This window comes from Mustela nigripes, chromosome 18 (genome assembly GCF_022355385.1).
Source record: "Mustela nigripes isolate SB6536 chromosome 18, MUSNIG.SB6536, whole genome shotgun sequence".
NCBI lineage: Eukaryota > Metazoa > Chordata > Mammalia > Carnivora > Mustelidae > Mustela > Mustela nigripes.
The window spans coordinates 22,917,573-22,938,220 of record NC_081574.1 but is presented as its reverse complement, the minus strand read 5'-3'; the positions used below and the strand labels follow the sequence as shown (position 1 = coordinate 22,938,220).

The 20,648-nt window shown below is 40.7% G+C and overlaps 1 protein-coding gene across 1 annotated transcript in view; it reads left to right on the top strand.

Annotated features, from left to right (window-relative positions):
- Positions 1–20,648, top strand: part of MTMR7 (myotubularin related protein 7) — a 102,438-nt gene that overhangs the window by 26,848 nt on the left and 54,942 nt on the right. The window contains exons 2-3 of the mRNA XM_059384150.1: positions 13,733–13,855; positions 15,143–15,305. Coding sequence (XP_059240133.1) covers positions 13,733–13,855; positions 15,143–15,305 — 286 coding nt within the window. The remainder of the gene's footprint in view (positions 1–13,732; positions 13,856–15,142; positions 15,306–20,648) is intronic.

Sequence of the window (20,648 nt, the reverse complement as noted above, 5' to 3'; positions counted from 1 at the left end):
GAAGTATGTAGATACTTCACTTTGGAAGCTGACACACTAAGTAAATATCCTTCTAATGTGTATATAATTCCAGAATCTTTATTGTTTTTCAGTGTCCCTTTGCACAACTACTGTAACAAAATAGTATGGATAGACTCTTCTGTCCTTTTACCCTACTTCTGAAAATTAGATCAAGATGACTAGAATGAACTTTTCTATCATATCTACCCATGGGTCTGTCTAAACCCCTTGGATTATGAGTCTGTTTCAAACTGGGTTTTCGTCTTTCCAAGCTTGAACCCTCTGACTTCAGTACAGCTGGTCGAAACTGGTTCGGTGCAACGAGAAGTTGGTGCGTGGGGAGGTAAGGTTGAAGATGAGAGCTCCAGTGGTGAGGTGGGGGAGGAAGAAATGGAATGAAGGAGTGTGATCACAGGCATAGACTCTGGTAGGTCAGTGTATCTTCAGAGAATAATCAGTGACATCTGGCATAGGATCCTGGCAGTGGTTTGGGGTGTGACAAAGGGAACCTGCTGAAAAGGCAAAAGGGGGGACCAGGTTGTGGAAAACCCAGCAGCAACGGGGAGCCCCTGGGGCTTTGAGAATGGAGTGACATGCACGGAGTGTGTGGTAGCATGACTGCTCGGGTGACAGCCCTGGGAATACTTCGTGTGGTGGGCGTGTGCTGGCCTGGGCTGGCGTCCTCCGTTCTCGCCACTTCCTCTCAGGGGCATGCCTGCTCTGTTCTCAGTCCCTGTGTCTGTGGTGTGTCTTGTACCTCACATCCGGCCACCATCATGTCATCGCTGGTTTCAGAATAAGCGTGTGACCCAGTGAAAGGCACTGAGTGTTTGCTTGGGCCTTTGGTGCTTTTCTTCACTGGCCATGGCTATGGTAGGCGGTCAGGCTGGGTTGCTGGAGCCGCCACGAGCAGAGAGCCAAGAGCCAGCAGGGGTGGGGCCCTGAGAGATGAGGGTGAGCAGCTGGGTGTTTTGAACCCCTGGCCAGTCTGAAGCCAGCCTCACCACAGGTGTTTATGGATGCATACTTCAGTAAGATCTCTTTTGGCTTAAGCAACATGACGTTGAGATTTTTCTCTCTTGCTCCTGGAAGATTCCTCACAGAGGTGGAGTCAGATAATCTACAGGCACTGTTACTAGTTAGCCTTTTGATAAATAGTCTGGGTGCTTGGTACAGAGTAGTCACTCAACAAATTAATAACATTAATAAGTGAAAAGGGCTTAATTAAATGCTGATAGATGGCAGCTATCTAATTTTCATGGGGTTCTTTCATAGGTAGCTTGCTTTGTATTATATCTGATTATATTAACTCCGTTTTAAAAAACAATTTAGTTTCACAGAAGGATGTATTTTGAGGCAGCTTGGAAATAGGATTATTTTTATGTAGTCTCAATGTGTGTATCCCACTAGCATTTGTCTCAGTTCTATCAAAGATAGGGGTTTTATGAAGGACAGAATGTCCAAGTATTTCTTCTGGTTACATGTCATATATTTTCTTGGACTGTGCTTTGTGATTTTTGTCCTTAGTTCTTCTCCAATATCTGACCTCTGAATAAAATGGTCCTGGGAAAAGACTTTCATTGGTTTTATAGTTTTAAACAGATTAAATCTGTCTTTTGGGAGAAGGATTAGTGTTCCTGATTATTCTATCAAATGGCTAGATTAGAAAACTCCTGAAGCCTTATAACTACCCCTTATTATTTGTTTAAACAACTTTATGTCAGTAGGGGAAAAAAAAGTGCTTCTTTAAAAAAATTTATTTTTATTAACATATAATGCATTATTTTGCACCAGGGGTACTGGTCTGTGAATCCTCAGGCTTACAAATTTCACGGCACTCTCCATAGCACAGACCTTCATCAATGTCCATAACCAAACTACCCCATCCCTACCCTCCCACCCCCCGGCAACCCTCAGTTTGTTTTGTGAGATTAAGAGTCTCTTATGGTTTGTCTCTCTTCCGATCCCATCTTCCGATCCCATCTTGTTTCATTTTTTCCTTCTCCCCCCACCCACAACCCCCAGCCCTGCCTCTCAAATTCCTCATATCAGAGATCTCATATGGTAATTGACTTTCTCTGATTGACTTATTTCTCTTAGCCTAATACCCTCTAGTTCCATTCACGTCATTGCAAATGGCAAGATTTCATTTCTTCTGATGGCCAGTGTGTGTGTGTGTGTGTGTGTGTGTGTGTGTGTGTGTATACCACATCTTTATCCATTCAGCTGTTGATGGACATCTAGGTTCTTTCCATAGTTTGGCTGTTGTAGTCATTGCTGTCATTGCTGCTATAAACATCCGGGTGTACGTGCCCCTTCGGATCACTACGTTTGTATCTTTAGGATCAATACCCAGTAGTGTGATTGCTGGGTCATAGAGTAGTTCTATTTTCAACTTTTTGAGGAACCTCCATACTGTTTTCCAGAGTGGCTGCACCAGCTTGCATTCCCACCAACAGTGTAGGAAGTTTCCCTAAAAAAGTGCTTTTTATTTTTAGGGTTTTTTAAAAAAAGATTTTTATTTATTTATTTGACAGAGAGATCACAAGTAGGCAGAGAGGCAGGCAGAGAGAGGGGGGAAGCAGGCTCCCTGCTGAGCAGAGAGCCCGATGTGGGTCTTGATTCCAGGACCCTGAGATCATGACCTGAACTGAAAGTAGAGGCTTAACCCGTTGAGCCACCCAGGTGCCCTATTTTTAGTTTTTTTTTTAAAGACAAGTTTATTATGTAATATTTTACAGTATGATTTTATTTTTCCAGTTTTATTGAGATATAATTGACATGTAACATTGTGTTCGTTTAAGATCTACAACATAATGACTTGATGTATGTTCATATTGTAAAGTGATCACCACAACAGGTCTAGTTAACATCCATCCCCTCATATCGTTGCAAATTTTTTTTCTTGTGAGGAGAACTTTCAAGATCTATTCTCTTAGCAACGTTCAAATATACAGTACGATATTAGAAGTGCTTCTTTTTAAGTTGGACAAATCAAATGACTTTTCTTCTATCTTAAGAGATTCGAAATGGTCTGAGGAACGTTTTATTGCTTCCCATATTCTTCATCAAGGTAACTTTCCAGCCATAATCACGTAGTCCGCCTTCCTTGTATGTTCTATTGCTCCCACTACTTTAACGGGGAAAATGGAGTCACAGACATGAGGTGAGCATTCAGTGGAGCAAGAATTAAATCTCTGAAGTCTTTCTTATGGGTCTGTTTATCCATTATTGTTTATTATTAATATCTACTGAGGTACACTTTGTTTTCTTTTTCTCTCACTCACGCACTTACTCATAGGTGGGATCATTCATTATCCTGGAGCTCTTGCTTCAAACTGAAAACATCTTGCTTAGCAACATAGGGACACTGACCATAAAGGGAACCATTCAGAATTTCTAATAGGGTAGATGTTTCTATAAAGAATGCATGGCTGGCTAGAAGAAGTGGGACTTGATTTCTTGGATGGTTCTCCTGCTGCTGCAGGATGACATTATACCGTCGGATGTGAAGCAGGCCGGCGCTCATTCACGACTGTCCAGCTAGTCCTGGGACCAACTGGGGAGCCAGGCTCTCTAGGCTCTAAGGACTGCAGTACCATGGGGTTGGCTCTTCCAGACAAGGCGGAGTGAGCAGGGCTCACTGGCCAACCAAGCTGCGCTCTGCTGAATTATCAGTGCCTCAGCGTTAGCTACAGCTTTTTGCTTGTTAATGATATTACTCTCTAACTGAAATTTTAGGGGATGGGCTTTCAGCCATGATGTTCTTTGCAATATTAGTTCTGGACTGCAGAGGCAGAGTGCAGGGGGTGCTTGGGGAAATGGATGTGGGCATCAGATATTTCGGTTTAAAATCCGAGTCTGCTGCTCTCTGGCTGTGACTCCATGGGCACTTCTACTTTATCATCCATGAAACTGGATAATCACATCTACCTTTCAGCTGAGTTAGAAATAGTTTAGGGACCATACTTAGTACAATACCTGGCACTTGCTAGTTGCTCAGTAAATCATAAAATTGCTGCTCTTGTTACCCTTCCTTCTTTCTCTACTCAAAGGGGAAGTGGAAAGGAATCTGCCATAATTGTGCTTCCTTCTTTACCATCGACTTTTCTGGAAAAGTAGTCCTGGATTGGCCTGATTGTGATTCTCAGCAGTCAGCTCGTGGGGATGTGAGGGAGTAGGCGCTGCCGTGGATGGCCAGGGATGACTCCCCAGCCCGGGAGCTCCCATGTCCCACCCCTCCTCATCACTGTGCTAATTACTATGCAAGGTAATGGACCTACATTAACTATCGTGTATTTCAAACTGAATTAATAATGCACATTTTTGTATCGTCCATCCTCACATTATGTAGCTCATAGGACCTGTTCTGCTTATGACGGAAGAACCCTTTAGGAGAAATGAAGTCTGCCTTTACTTTTAGCTTTTCATTTTTGTAATAGTCTCAAGTTTGGGTCTGCTCAAGTCCCCCCTTGTCACCTAGCCACTTTCTGACCAGGGATGTGGGAATGTGATGGGTGGGTGATTAGAAGCCAGATTGTTTCAGTACACTGTGTGGCCTGAATGTCACCATTAAAGACTGTAGAAAAGTGGATGGCTACATCAATAGATTTTAAAGTATTATGTTTTCAGAAATGACATACAGATACATTATATAGGATGTTTTCTTTCATTTTATCTTAAAGAATTTTATGAGCACTTAGATCAAATATAATACTTTAACCAAGATGCAATCTGGTATCATCTGTTAAAGAAAGGCAACCAGAGTTCTTTCTTTAAAACACTACAGCAAGAAACTTTATAAATTCAGACTGAAAGCCAAATGATACTTAACTATCAGAGGTAGAAATAACCCAGGAAGTCTTACCGAGTCCTCCAGGATTCACAGCAAGCCAGGTTCTCAGTCTCCAGAAAGGGCAAAGGGCAAGGGAGCCTGGAGACTGGGAAAGAGCCAGTCTTGGCTCAGGCGGCTTCTCCCCCCGCTGGTGGTCAGGGTGCTCGGTCGGGCTTGTCCTGTTCATCTCTTTCCTTTGGGCCCCTGAGTGCTGGATGCTGATGCAGACTCTGGTGCTTCCCTTCCTTAGGAGACCCCAAGAGTTCTGTTGGCCAACCATGGTATCGAGTGACTGAATTTCTGGAGAACTGAATATGGAGTCATTAAGGTTGATATTTTCACAGTTACTGTTGCGCGTTCTTTCTGGCCTCTCTGTGAAGGACCAGTAAATTCTAACCGCAATCTGGTAGCACAGAGAAAGATACTAAATATCCTTTGGGTCCTTTGTAGAAGTGGGAACCCAGAGACGTTGAGTAAACTTCTCAGGGCCCCACAGTTCAGTTGCAAAACCAGAACCGGCACCAGAGCCTGGGCCTCCTGACTCAAAAATACTTTACTTTTCATGTTGGTAGAACTAGAAAATGTCATGATACCAAATTTAGCATGACAAACTATTTATCTAGCTGCTTTTCTTAGATTAGAACATAAACTTGTCCTAGGTTTTGGCTACTGCAGGCATTTTGATTTCTCCCTGTTCAGCAACCTCTGGATCGCTTCCCCCAGATGATTGGCAGTGACCTTCAGCCTCATTTATATGGTATTGAGGACTTGGTCTTTGGTCCAAGCAAAGCTGGTGGCTAGTGATGTTTGCCTTTCTTCTTTTTCAGTAGAAGGTGATCCTACCCCGCACTGTGGACTGCTGTCCTGCTGAGCAGCTTTACCTTTGTAGAGAGTCTGGTATGATTCTGGAATCCAGAATGTTCTGCAATCCCATATTCGACCTAGAATAGGGGTAGAAGCTCAAGCAAAGCTCATATTCTATTAAGACTGAAATTAGAAGGTGCTGTGATGGAGAGTTGCCGAAGAGAGGCTCTGTGTCTCATTGATTTCCAAGGTCCCCCTGATTCCCAGGCAGCGAGAGAAGGATGGAGCAGGGCTTGTGTTCTGTAGCTGGGTGTCCTGTTTCAGACCTGGCAGTGATGTGGCAGCACCCAGGGTTTTCACTGAAGCTTTTCAGCCTTGGCCTAGAAAAGCTGATGAAACCTTTTTTTTTTTGCCTCAATCTAAAGCCAGCAGAGCAGGGATAGGAATGAAGAGGCCCTTAAACTGGGGCAGAGACTCTCCCATTGAGTCTGTAAGACTCTTGAGCTAGACAGAGTTCACTCTTATTCACCCTTTTGTTCTTCTTTGGACCTCACACGGTGCTCTGCATAGGCATTTTGTCGAATGGAACTGGGTATTTGGTGGTCTGAGAACCCTATTGTTAGTTCTGAGAACCCTGAACGTCTCCTTCCCACCAGTGTTCGGGCTCTTGAGTTCCACGCTCAAGTTTTCTGTCTTTGGGTCAATCTCAAAGAATATGCTGATTGTGGTTTGTGAATATGGTTTTTTTTTTTTTAATGATTTTATTTATTTATTTGACAGAGAGCAATCACAAGTAGGCAGAGAGGCAGGCAGAGAGAGAGAGAGGAGGAAGCAGGCTCTTTGCTGAGCAGAGAGCCCGATGCGGGGCTCGATCCCAGGACCCTACATGACCTGCGCTGAAGGCAGCGGCTTAACTCACTGAGCCATCCAGGCGCCCCTGTGAATATGGTTTTATACTATGATTTTGTGTGACACCATTCAATTTTCAAATACTAACTTTCATGTAAAAAACTGGTTAAGGTAATTGTTTATCGATTATCCTACATGCATTGATTTTGAAGAACAGGACTAAAATGACCTTAGAGGCACTCAGTGGTGCCCACAGCCTCAGCGTATGGTGAACTTGGGCTCTGAGTTAGGCAGACCATAGCTCCAGTCTGAGCCTCGCTGCACGCTGCTGAATGGGTTGGGGAAGCTGGTTCCCAGTAACGGTGAACTGGAGATTCTATAAAGACTTAACTCATGGGGTTATCATGGAGAGAAACTGGGGTCACTTACGCAAAGTGACAGCACAGATCATGGCATAGAGTAAGTACTCTAAAAATATTTGTTATTGTTTTTATTATTACTTTGGTAATTTTGACATAAACCAAATGACAGCTGAGATTGGCCTGATCTATGAACTATCGGGAAGGCTATTTTGAACACTCCCTTTCTTTTCCCTTTGGAAATCCAAAACTCTCCCTGGAATTCCTGCCAATTCCCATGGAAGTTTGCATTTCCACAATCCTCTCTGGCATAATTTTTTCCTCCCACTGAGGTAGTCAGGTCGGAGATTGTCTCACTGTCCACTCATGTGTCTGTATTCCATGACCCAGCTGTGGAGAAGTAAAAAGTACCCCTTACCTAGCTATGCTGTCCTCATCCAACCCATCAGGACATCATGGTGTACAGCAACTGTCCTAAAAATTGGGGGCAAAGGCAAGGCTCAGTAAAGCAAAAGACTTTTCCAGTCCACCCTTGGAATTATTTCTTCTGACACTTTACTACCTAATCAAATAATGGTTAAATATAAATCTTATCTAAAATATGCTAAGAAATTCAAAGAGCTTATGTTTGGATCGTGGAACTAAGGGTAATTTTCTTTCTTTCCTTCTACATTTCTGAAACTTTAAACATTATGTAAATAAGTACATATTTAAATTAAAAAAAAAAAAAAGACCCGTTTTTAAGGCCAGGGGAAAAAGATTTATACGATTGGGGAAGACTTTGGTATTAGAAGGAGAAATAAAACCTTGTCCAGCAAACCTCATCTCCTTTTTCTGATCCTTTAAAATGTATTTCTCATGAGCTCCTCCTAACTGGAGTTGTATTTTCTGTGAGTATCATAGCTCCAGATGCCCCCTCGTTGGCAGCATAATAGGATTCTTTCTTTAACATGTCTTGACATGCCAGTTGCTTCTGGAAGGCTCCTCTTATTCTTTGGTCTTCCGCTGCTCCAGGATGGAGTTTCAATGGTCAGGCTCTCCCACTCTGGCTTCTGCCCAGTTCCACCCATAACTTCTACAAAGAGAAGAGTCTTTGCTTTCTTAACTTCTATGGAGCTCATGCCTCCTCCAACTGTGTTCAGGCTCCTGATCCCTGGGCTCCCAGGACTGCTCCTACTAAGGTCACCAGCATCTTCCATGTCACTAATCCAGTGGGCACAGTTTACAGTTATTGCTTTATGTGATCTCTCAGCAGCGTTGGGAATGGACCCTTCCATTCTCTTAGCCACTCCCTCTGCACATGGTTCCTGGACAGCACACTCCCCTGACTTTTCTCCTCCAGCTAGATTCCTTTCTAGTTTGCTTTTCTGATTCCTCTTCTTCTGTCAGATCTTTAAAGGTCGGATTTCCTCAGATTTCTTCTCACTCTACATGCTCTCCCTGGGTAACCTCTTTGGATCTCATGGTTTCAAATATAATTTATGTGCCACTGGCTACAAATTTAACTGCATTACAGCACATCTAGGACATCAGAGACGGTGAGATGCACCAAGATCTTATATCTTGCTGAGAAAGACAGAGCACTGCCAGTTACGTGACGTAACAGCTCCTTATGTGTTAACTGTAAGACAAATTCCATTTTCAGAAGAGTCGGAATGTGAAAAGGAGACACCCAAGAATTAGTGATATGCTGTAAAATGTTTTGCGTAAATGAACTGCTATTCGCAAATACCTAGCGTGTCTTAAGCATGGTGTTCCTGGGAACGCACAAATGAATCATAATAATGTTGTCTAGAGAAGCTGGTAGTTTCCTGAGTCCTGTCTCTTCATGCATGAATTAGGCTTTATTACCATATAGCTTAACTGTATGTCTAAATAAGATAGAATTAAGTTAGCGGAACAATGAGGCAGAGCTATTGAACCAGTGGGTTGTAAAGATGGTGCCCAAACTCTTGAGATTTGTTTCATTTTATGTGCAGTTGACTGATTCTAGAGTCCTAGTCATGAATGTTCTGGCTATCTTTGCGGGAACCATGGGGTGGCCCCTGAGCAGTGCTCCCTATCACCACAGAATTCTCAGACAATTAAATTTTAATTTTTATTATTCATTTAAGTTGTCATTACAGATCACTGGGAAATTATGCTCCTCTATTTCCCTTGTTTGTTTGTTTTTTATTAAATTTTTTTTCTCCCTCTATTTCAAAATTACTTTTAACAGCAATAGGACCTATAAAAACTATTGCCAAATTTTGAAATGCAATTTTCCTGCAACAGCAGCCAAAGTTAACAAAAAGACATGGAAAAAAATCTCATTAAGTATTCTAATCTACCACCATCTGCAAAACTCGTTCTGTTTCACTGAGACTTTCTAAAAATAATCTGAGTTGTATAGTTTTCCTTCACTTCGATGGAGAGAATAAGCCATACTATTTTTTTTTTTTGCCTCAAAAATTACCTTTTGTTCAATCTGAATATCCCAATAAAGTTTTGTCTCCTTAGTCCCAAGGGCAGGGAAAATCATCTACAGTCCATTTTTAGATACTACTAATGACTGTATCACCTCTGAACCTCCACTTAATTTAAGTAGTTATATCTTAGCATGCAAATAAGTATTTTCCCATAGAAATGTTCCAAAAATAATATATCCTCTTGCTTTTCTTCTCCCACAACTCTCTTCCATAAGACCTTTCTCGTGTTAGTTCAGAATAGAACATTTAATGACAAAAGTTAAATAAAATGATCTGATCATGTGGGAATTGAAAAATATTCTCCTTAAATACTCCTGGGTCAAAGAAGCAATAAAAAATGCAATTATAGATTCTTCTAGAAAGCAAGAGGAGCAAGAATACTGCAAATATAACTAATAAGGTGCAGCCAAAGATATACTTGGAGGAAAATGATTGGTCTTTAAAACTTGTTATTAAACAAAAAGAATGACAATGAGTGGACTGACTCAAACCTGAGAGTTCAGAAATGAACAAAGAAAAAGAAAAGCCATATCAAGGAAAGCTGAAATATTACTAACAAAGGAGCAGAAATTAAACAATTAGAAAAGAGAAAAAAATCCTAAATCTGTAGATCCAGGACTTGTTCCTTTGAAGAAAACCCTTTGCCTATGTAATCACAATAAAGTAAAAATGTATTTCACAATTTGGGAATGAGAGAAAGAATGAAGAGGGAGGGAGTCATCCACAGATAAGAATTAAAAGTGTCTAAGAATTTGAAAACCATCCATTAGAAGATAATTTGTAAAGAAAATACACGTCAAAATGAGATTTAGTAAAAAAAAAAACAGTAATATTGAAGGGAAGCTGGCTGGCTCAGTCCATGAAGCATGTGACTCTTGAATTTGGAGTTGTGAGTTCAAGCCCCATGTTGAGTGTAAAGATCACTTAAAAAAATAAAATCTTTTTAAAAATGGTAACATTGAGTAGATACAAAACTACATCAGAAATGGAATGAATTATTAAAGAATTAATTCTGTATTAAGAAGTATCTATATTTGTTTCAAAAATTATGTGTATGATGAAATCTTCCCGATTAATGAATGTCATCATAATCATGTGATGAATGAGCCTGATAAAAGTAGAACAGACAGTCTGGTACATGTCAGTCTCTCTTAAAAGCATAGATGCAAAAACAAAACAGAAAATAGAACAGTTATAACAGGTAAAATATAAGAAATATTAAAACACCAATCCCAAGAATCCAAGACTTGTTTAAAGATTAAGAACTCTATTGCTATTATAGTATAGGACTAAAATAAAAAGCAAATAATCATCCAAATACATATTTTTAAAAGCACAGTGTTCATTCTTGATTTTTAAAAATCAAAATTCTTGGGACGCCTGAGTGGCTCAGTGGGTTAAGCTGCTGCCTTTGGCTCAGGTCATGATCCTAGGTCCTGGGATCGAGTCCTACATCAGGCTCCTTGCTTGACGGGGTGCCTGCTTCTCTCTCTGCCTCTGCCTGCCACTCTGCCTGCTTGTGGGCATGTGCGCTCTCTCTCTCTGATAAATAAATAAATAAATAAAATCTTAAAAAAAAATTCTTAGTGAATGAAGAATAGGTCACTTCAACAATGTGATTACAAAAAGTATCAACATCAAACTCAATGGTGAAATATTGAGGTGTTCCCATTAAAAATAGAGGTACACATGAAAAGATGCTCAACATCATTAATCATTGGGGAAATGCAAATCAAGAGTACAGTGAGATACTCTCTTACACCTACTAGGATGGCTGTAATCAGAAAGAGAGATTATAGAAAGTGTTGTCAAAGATGTGGATGGGTGCCTGGGTGGCTCAGTTGGTTGGGAGACTGCCTTCGGCTCGGGTCGTGATCCTGGAATCCTGGATTCCCACATTGAGCTCCCTGCTCAGCGGGGAGTCTGCTTCTCCCATTGACCCCTCTCCTCTCATGCTCTCTCTCTCATATTCTCTCTCTCTCTTAAATAAATAAATAAAATATTTAAAAAAAATAAACTTTAAAAGACATGGAAAAATTGGAATTTCATACATTGGTAGTAAGATTGTAAAATGGTACAACCACTTTGGAAAATAATGTGGACGTTCCTCACAATGTTAAACAGAGTTAGTGTATGACATAGCATTTCCATCTGGATGTGTGTGTGTACATATGTGTATACCCAAGAGAAATGAAAATCAATGTCCTCACAACAATTGGTGCAAGAATAACCATAGCAGCATTATTCCTAATAGCCAGAAAGTAGAAACAGTCTGAACATCCATCCATTGACATATGGATACATAAAATGTGATAAATCTGTAATTTTATAGTGGGGTATTACTTGGCAATACAAGGCAATGAAGTACTGGTGCATTGGATCAACTTGGATTGAGACATGGGTTGAAAACATGATGCTGAGTGAAGGAACCCAGTCCAGAATAAGCAAATCCATTGGTTGCCTAGTGCTGAGGTGGTTGGGGAAGAAGTGAAGAGTGAATGCTAATGGGTACAAGGTTTCTTTGTGGGGCAAACAAAATGTTTCAAAATTGATCGTGGTGATGAATGCGTGAGAACAGTAAGCACAATGCTATGAATATGCTAAAAACCACAGAGTGGCACACTCTAATGGGGTGGATATTTTAAAAATATGTTATTAAAAAGAGAAACAGATGAAAACATGAATGAGTCCTGTTGCTGCTGCTCTTTAATCTGCCAGTAAACAAGGAAAGGAAAAGGTATATGAATACTGGAAAAGAAGAAAGAGAATATTATAGAAAATATTCCTATCTTCTCAGAGCATCCAAGACACGTCACTTAAAAACTTAGTAGAGGCAGTGAAAGAGTTTGGTCAAGAGGAAGTTATAAAACACACAAATAAAAATTTAGCTGTAGGCTCTTCTCCTTACTAATAGAAACAATTCTTGTGACTACATAAGAAATGATGATCACCTAGTAGGAAAGTGAATCAGTGACATGAAGACCATTTACAAGAGATGCGATGATGAATAATAATATGGAAGGAACATATTAGTAACCTAAAAAATACTTTTTAAAAACTATGAGCTGGTAGGTTAAGACCCTCCTGTTAAATGAGCATCTTTTGCATAGACATTCACAGGGCGTCAGGAATTACGCAACCACTTCAGGCTAAATTGTATGAATAAAACCATATTTTAAATACTGAATTTTTTTTTTTTTAACTTCATCAGATCCCTGAAAATTGGGCAGAAGTGGGATGGGCCCCTCCGGTACTCTTCTCAGAGGGCTGCTTTGGTTCTAAGGCTCAGAGAAGATTGAAGCAATTGAATGTCTTGAGTGCTGTTTGACCCTAGTGTCCTGAGGGCTGCTCATTAGGTCTGCTATTCCCTGAGGTCCTCCTGGAGTGGGGGTGGGGGAGTGGGGGGTGGGTGGGGGAAGCCTTGTGCCTTCCGAATACATCAGGGTCACAGCTTCCATATTAGACTGAAGATTGGAGCAAATGGGATTCACTAGTCCCTGAAGCTTCCTCATGGAAGCAAGTAGGCATCCTGACTTGGGTGGGTGTTGAGCCAATGTTTGTCTGTAGATGATTGATCCTCTACTGTAGTAAGTAGCAATGCCAAGCCTGCCATTGTGACAGGACTGCTCATCTGGTAGTTGTCATGGCCCTGCCTTGTTAGAGTCATAGTTCCCTCCATTTCCATTTGCCCTGTAGAGATTGTCTTAGAATTTCCACTCTATTTTATATTGGAATGATCCAAATGCACATATCCGTGAAACTGCTCTGCTTATAAGAGATGTATGTTTGATGAAAATTGTTCCAGAGATCTCTCTTAAACATCCCAATCAAGGTCAGTGGTGAAAATTCTACTTATTAGGGGGTTTTTATTATAAATGAATGTGAACATCTTAATTTGGTAGGTTTTCTTTGTAAACACATAGAACATTTCCCTGATACTTTTTGCTCTCCTATATTTCCTACTAGTTTATATGGAAGCAAACTGTCTTGAGGCTGTTTCTACTACCAAGCAATACATAGAGAAATATGTTATAGTCCTTTTAATAGACATAATTTATAGATAGTTATTGTTAAAACTCAGAACTTTGATACATGCACTTCCTGCTTTAAATTAGAATTATATAGTTATAATGATATGAAAATGTTGACTTATTTAAAATACAAAGAGGGTATTTAAGAATAGGTCTATATAACTTTTGTGGTACATTTAAAATTATATTTTAAGTAACTGGTGAATTTTTGTATTTTGATCTACAGAATCATACTAAGATCTAATTAAGAGGATGAGTTTGGGTTTTATTATTGGAAGAGCCCTCAAAATTTTATTTATTTTGGATTAAATCTAAGATTATCTACTTACTATTTATTTTTACAAATAGCCTTTTGCTTTATGATAACTGTCAATCTGATTTCTCTAGGTCGAAAATGTCCGCTTGGTAGATCGAATATCTTCTAAAAAAGCAGCCCTGGGAACTTTGTATTTGACGGCTACTCACGTCATATTTGTGGAAAATGCACCTGACACAAGAAAAGAAACATGGGTATGCATTCTTTATACTTGGCCTTTTTATGTGTTTTCTGTTGTTTTAAGTAATGAGTTTTGTCCCTGTGGGTGGGCTTTCGGTATTTGGATGTTAGGGGACTATTTTTGGAAGGTCAGCTTTGTCTTTTTTTGCAGAGTCAAATCCACTTGATCTACTTATTCATTTTAAACACTCATTATTTAAACATCATCAAAGACAGGCCCAGAAATAGCCAGAGATGTGAGTGTTTCGTGTCACAGCTGTCAAGTAGAGATTCGAGAACATCAGTGCCAGATACAGCCCTTCGGTCGTGCCTTATCTGCAATACATTGTATTTGTAGGATCCAATAATGCCGACCATTTAGTTATTTTATTATGTTTTCTTCACTTTTCCAATAATTTTCAAATGAAGGAAAGAAAAGTTAGGGAAGAGTCCCTTTGTCAGATATTTCTGCTGCTTAGTAATGAGACCACTGGCTATGTCTTATTTTCCATAGCCACCCAACTGGGACACTCTGACTAGAACCAGAATCCCTGAATTGTAGATTTTTCCCTTTTCTATATTCTGTAGAGATTGTTACATTTCAGCAGAAGGTGGCAGGCATTACTGGGTGGAGAGGACTGGTGCCAGATGGTGACTACAGTTAGCATAATATATAGAGTTGATGAGTCACTATATTGTGCACCTGAAACTGATGTAACCGTGTGTGGCAACCATAACCATAGTAACAGAAGATAACAAATACTCCCATTGACTGAGCAGAGACCCCCCAACCCCCCCACCCCGGCACCGAAGCATGAGGGAGATGCACTTCAGCTTGATTTTCTTTAACATAAATATCTTCTCCAGTCTGCCTGATTACCAGCAGCTTAGAAAATAGCAATTGCAAGTTGCTATTGAACTTGAGCATCCCATGTGGAATTAAGGAGCATGGTGGCATCTCCCAGCGGAGCCATCTCTAACTTTTGTTGATTGCGAGGTTTATTTTACTAACTTCTCATGACCTTATTTAATTTTAGCTATGAAGTTCATTCACCATTTGACTACCAAAATGTTCCCTTACCTGGACTTGTACAACATTATGTGCTCTGGATACCAGAAAGCTTGGTAATGAAAAATAAAATGACCGAATTAGATGGTTTCTTTCCCCGAACAATTGGTTCTTGTCATCTGAGTGCAGGTGCTGAGCTAGCTAGAGATGGAGGAGTGTTTCTTGTCCGTGTTGCTTCTGCGATCTGGGTTGTACTTATCTCGTTTATATCTGTTGTCAGGGCTTAGCGTCTCCACATGACTTTTGGTTGCAGATTCTTCACAGTCAGATTTCCACCATTGAAAAACAGGCCACAACCGCTACTGGATGTCCTCTGCTTATTCGCTGCAAGAATTTCCAGCTGTTACAACTCATCATCCCGCAGGAGCGAGACTGCCATGATGTGTACATCTCTCTGATACGCCTTGCAAGGCCAGGTAGGGCAGAAGAGCTCAGCGTTTCTTATGTCACACCTTTAGGTTCACAAGCCGTGTTCAAGAAATCTGCATAGTTGAAGAATTATGGTGTTTTAGCAATAATATGTTACGCCAGTCCTCCAATGGGGTCAAGAATTCTGAATGATTCATTGCTTTTAAGGGGCTCTCGCTGAGTTGTTAACCATATGAACCTCTTTCATTATTCTTAAGTATTCACTTTACCTTGGGTAGGAAGTTTTATAGCTTTTCCTTTTGGAGTGAAATCATATTATTATTATGCCCTTCCCGGGGCGCCTGGGTGGCTCAGTGGGTTAAAGCCTCTGCCTTCAGCTCAGGTCATGATCTCAGGGTCCTGAGATCGAGCCCCACATCAGGCTCTCTGCTCATGGAAAGAATGTTTGGTTGATTTGAAAAATAAATGCTGTCAGTTACTCCCCTGTGCTAGCCCTCGGCTTGGGGCTTCTGATGTATGGCTTCCTGTCACTTCTAGAAAAGTGTTTATTGTCTGTGTGGCTTGTATCGGTTGTGGTGTCCTTTGGCTTAAAAGAAACAGACGCCTGAGTTTCTGGGGAGAATTCAGTAAAAATAAATCTTTTATAGAAGAGTAATCTCCATGGTAGTATTACAGCAAAATCGCTGACAAGGGAAATGGAATATAGCTTTATATTTCCTGGACTAAATGCTTTTTGATTCAGGACAAGAAGTTTGAGGGCAGCCTCTGCCAGGGGCGTGGCTGGGTCCCCCATTTCTTACGGTGTGGCTGGGTCATCATCAGATAGCGAAGAACTCAAGTTGTTTCTTGAAAATGATGCCAGGGAGCTGTCTAAATCAGATCCTTTCGACTTGACATTGCTCCCCCAACCAAAGCAGCTGCTGGAGGCTTTTTCATCTCCGTGTGTTGCAGAGAATCGCGTAGAGTTAGCCAGAAAAGCAGTTGAACTTTTTAGAGGGTGCACTATAATTGGAACAGAAGTTCTGGGAAGATGTATGTGACGTTGCGTGCAGTGGGGAATGTGAGGAGAGCTGTGTGCCAGCAGTTTCTGTGTCACTGATTAATGGCTGGATGGGATAATGAATGTGCTCTGACCGGATTAATAGGATTTAGGACTAGCCCAGAGAACTGGGAAAGAGCTGAGTGGCTGGAAGGGCCGATCCTGGGGACTGGGAGGCCTATGGCCGGTGTGGGCATTGAGTGCCAGGACCCTCATGGCAAGGGCCCTGGGGGAGGAAAATCTCTGCTCTCACTTTGTAAAACAGACACTTTTTCTTAAAGGTGACATTGGCGAGGTAGGTATTAGACATAGCCAGAGATCACAGTAGTTCATTGAATTAAACCTATTACTTCAGAAGGTTTTTAGAAAGCCACCAGCATCTTGGGCGCCTCGGTGGCTCAGTCATTAAGCAGCTGCCTTCCGCTCAGGTCATGACCCAGGTTTCTGGGATTGAGCCCTGCATCGGGCTCCCTGCTCAGTGGGGCGCCTGCTTCCCCCTCTCCCACTCCCCTTGCTCGTGTTCCTTCTCTTGCTGTGTCTTTCTCTGTCAAATAAATAAATAAAACCTTAAAAAAAAAAAAAAGCCACAAGCATCTTGAAACACTGGAATTGGAAATGCCAGTTTACATAAAACACAGTACTTTAATGAGTGTGGGAAGGTGAAATGGAACCCAGACAGTTTCATAGTTTAATGTTAGAGGCAGTGCTCAAATGAGGACCCATTACAGCCTACAACCTGGAAGCAGACTTTTGAATCTGGATAGAGGTAGGGAAAGGTGGAGGGGGTCCCAGCTGGGAGTAGGGGTGGCTTATCAGAGCCATCTGTAGATCTTTTACAAAATGCACCCCCCCCAGGTCTATCAGAGTAAGGGGCGCACGTGTGTGTGTGTGTGTGTGTGGTAACCTTTGAATTCTAGTATCATGATATAGCTCTCTAGTTGTTCTGGTTAGTCACCAACACAAACCACCTATTTTTCAGCTACCCTTATGGACATGCCTAAATTGCAAGGTCCTATAGAGGACTCTCTCTCTCTCTTTCTCCATATATATATACACACACACACACACACACATATACATATATATATATATATATATATGTTGTGGTTTTTTTTCCCCCCCTTACAAAAGAAGAAATGCCTGGGAGTCCATTTAAGTCAAGTCCTGTAAAGGAGATTTTCAAAACTCTTGAGATTCTCTCTTCACTGAATTAGGATTTTGGGGATTTTGGGGATAAGGTACATCAAACTACTAAAACATTTAGTGAGATTTTATTGGTTGGTCTTTTGTGTGAATTCAAATTGTTAAGCATGAAGAATTAAAGTAACCAAATTCAGTAAGCTCTTTAATTCTTAAGAAAGAATAATTTAGGTTAAAGTAAAGCTTTGGCCCCAATGAGAAATAGATCCAGTGTATTTATTACGATAGACATTTTTCTGATGAAAAGACCCCTGTTTCTCAGAGAGCTTCCATTTTCCCATGTGCATTCTCCTCCCTCTGATTTGCTTTCTGCTGTTTATTTTTCTATCAATTATCTTCCCCTCTGTGGTGTTCGTGGGCCCTTTAACATTAAAACCATCTTTATTTATTTTCCCATTTTTTTCTAAATGATAGTTCCCCCCCCTGCCCAGTTCTTCTTAGTCCCCAGTTCTTTTGCACAAATATTATGATTTTTAAAAATCTTATGATTGACATCACCTCGTTTGGTCAATTTCACTTTTTTTTTTTTTTTTTTTTGGAGGGGGTGCTTAATTTCACTTTTGACATCCTTGTCTAAGTCTTGGCTGCTTATGCAATGTCTGCAGTGGAAATTTGTTTTTTGCTGATGACACTAATCTGAGGCCAGAAGTCCTTTCCCACTGACGGTTAGCCTTCCACAGCCCTGGTGTTTCATTCAAACACTTACTTGTTGAAAATAGACAGCAGACATCTCCTTATTTTTATTCTAAATCTGCAAAGTCCAGTAATAGGCGTGTTGTCTTCTCACCCCTGTTTCACGGGTTTTCAGCTCCATTTATTTTAGGTTGTCTGACTTAAGGAGAAGGTTGGGAGCAGCTGAGTTTTCAGTTGTTACTTTTGGTTCTAATAAACCCCACATATGTGTTTCTCCCTGCTGACTGCCGGGAACTTTTCCCTTCCCAGACCCACCTCCACATTTTGCAAAGGCTCATTTGTGTTTGTTCTTTCTTTTCAATTTCAATGTCAAATTTTTTTTTTTTTTTTTTTTTTACAAAAGGAAAGCAATCAGTAATGTAACTGTAGTATTCAGGTTTTACATGGGTCATTGCAAGTTTCCTTTTTATTTTTAAAGTATTTTTAAAATCATAATATTAAGTTACTTTTTGTTTCTCCCAATTAGTCCTCCCCATGATTCTTCCATGGTAATCCCCCCCCCCATTTTTTTTTCCAAAATATTCTGTTTTCATAACCATTTAGCCTGATACCTGGGAAACAAACCCGGTTGTTTTTCCTTTTTTTCTGTAATTGCTTTGTCTTACCCACAGCTGCCTTATCTGGTGAAGTGAACACCCTTTCCTTTTTAATGAGAGAGAAGGAGCGCGGGTGCAGTGCAGAGACCAGGCCATTTGGAAGCTGGGTGATTCCTAGTTGAAAATTGCCACTTGATGGTGGAAATCTTCCCTAGGGAGTAAGAACTGGGATTGCCCAGGAGTGAGGCATTGATGAGAGCAATAGGCAGGGAACCCATCACAGGGCCAAGGGCTTCCCTGTGTTAATAAGTCCAGATGCATGGAAGTGCTCAAGGAACACCAAGTCAGTCAACACATGCATCTCTCAATCTGTCTCCTGAGGTCTGAAACACTGATTTGACTTGCCTAGAAATGTCCCCCAAATGCTACCCTTTCTTAATTTCAAGCAGTATTTTAGAAAGTGTTCTACTTCTTTCTGGATAGAAAAACCTTCAGGTCTGCCTTTGCTTAGCAATTGTAAGGTTTAAGTAAGGTAAATAAAGTAAATACTAGAATGATTTCTGTATAACTTTATCTAAATATTTTTTTATATTGGACGTGTGCATTCAGCTAACTCCCACTGTGCAAAGGCATGTGGGGTATTTGCTTCTTATGGGAACAGCTTTGGGGGAGATGCCTTCTGTGCACCTCCTGTTGAACCCCACCCTCACTAAGAGCAAAAGACATTTGATGTTGGGTGCGATGGCCCAGACTCCATGGGGTGAGAAGCCAGTGGAGTATTTCACATGTCTGTCTTAAGGGATGAGGGTGAGGAATCCGGGATCTGACCTTTCTGAAGCAGGCGTGTTCTCTCAGTTCAGATTCTGTAATGACTAGAGATTTCTCTAGCCCTACTTCTGGTGTTGTTTTTAACTCATCCTCTTGCTAATTACTAAGAATTCTGCTACGTATTTTTCAGGAGATGCAGGTGAGGGGAACAGAACATTGTGAACGGGAAAACTCGGTAAAATTTACATCTGTGTTAATGGTACTTTTAAATTTCTCAGAGTAGACAGTTGTCTACTGAAGGCTGGCTTTTGGGTAAGAAGTTCGCCTACAGTAATAAGACCAAATAGACTGAATTTTGGCTGACAAAAGTGTGGGTTTCTTTCCCCTTGTGTAGAATTTTACTTAAATTGGACCAGGACCATGGTTGATCACTCTTTTGCTTAAAAATAACCCAAAGAAAACATTTCACAGTTTTAGTGGCAACCAATCCTAATGCCTCCCAGTTCGAGAATGATCTTAATGTCTACTAGAAATCTTTAATTTCTGTTCCAAGTGTTTGCCTCCTCCCAATGACAGCAGGCATGAGCCCATACACAGAAAACTACATGTAGCCCTAGAATGGTTTTCTCCTTCTATCTTTAAATGTAGTTGTAACTCTTTGACAAAGGGAACTTCACATCCATTATTAACCCCGTATTCATAAGCTCTTCTTTCACTGAGGGAACTGAGGCTTTCTCAAGAGATTCTTTTGGCCTCTTGAACAAATTGCATTTGTGGTTAACATTGTGATATCAGAGGCCTGAGTCATGAAATGGTCCTGAGAAATGGAAAAGATGTGTCAGTGTCCAGCTGATGGTTCCCAGAACAGGACCTCAGTTTCATAGGCTCCCTGCTCCAGTAGCTAAGATTACGAAAGTCAGTTCCTACTGACAACATCTAGTCCACGTTTGCATGTAGAGACACCTGGGGATATGTGCTTTCTTATTGGTTGAAATCATCCATGTTCTAAAGCTTGGCGTTTAGAAATATATCAGGAGAAACTGAAATAGAACATCGTTTATCTAACTGATGAACTTACTTATGGTTTTTTTTTTTCTATAAGAAAAAGTACATGTCTAATGCAAAAGTCTGGTCCTTAAAATATGACCGTTACC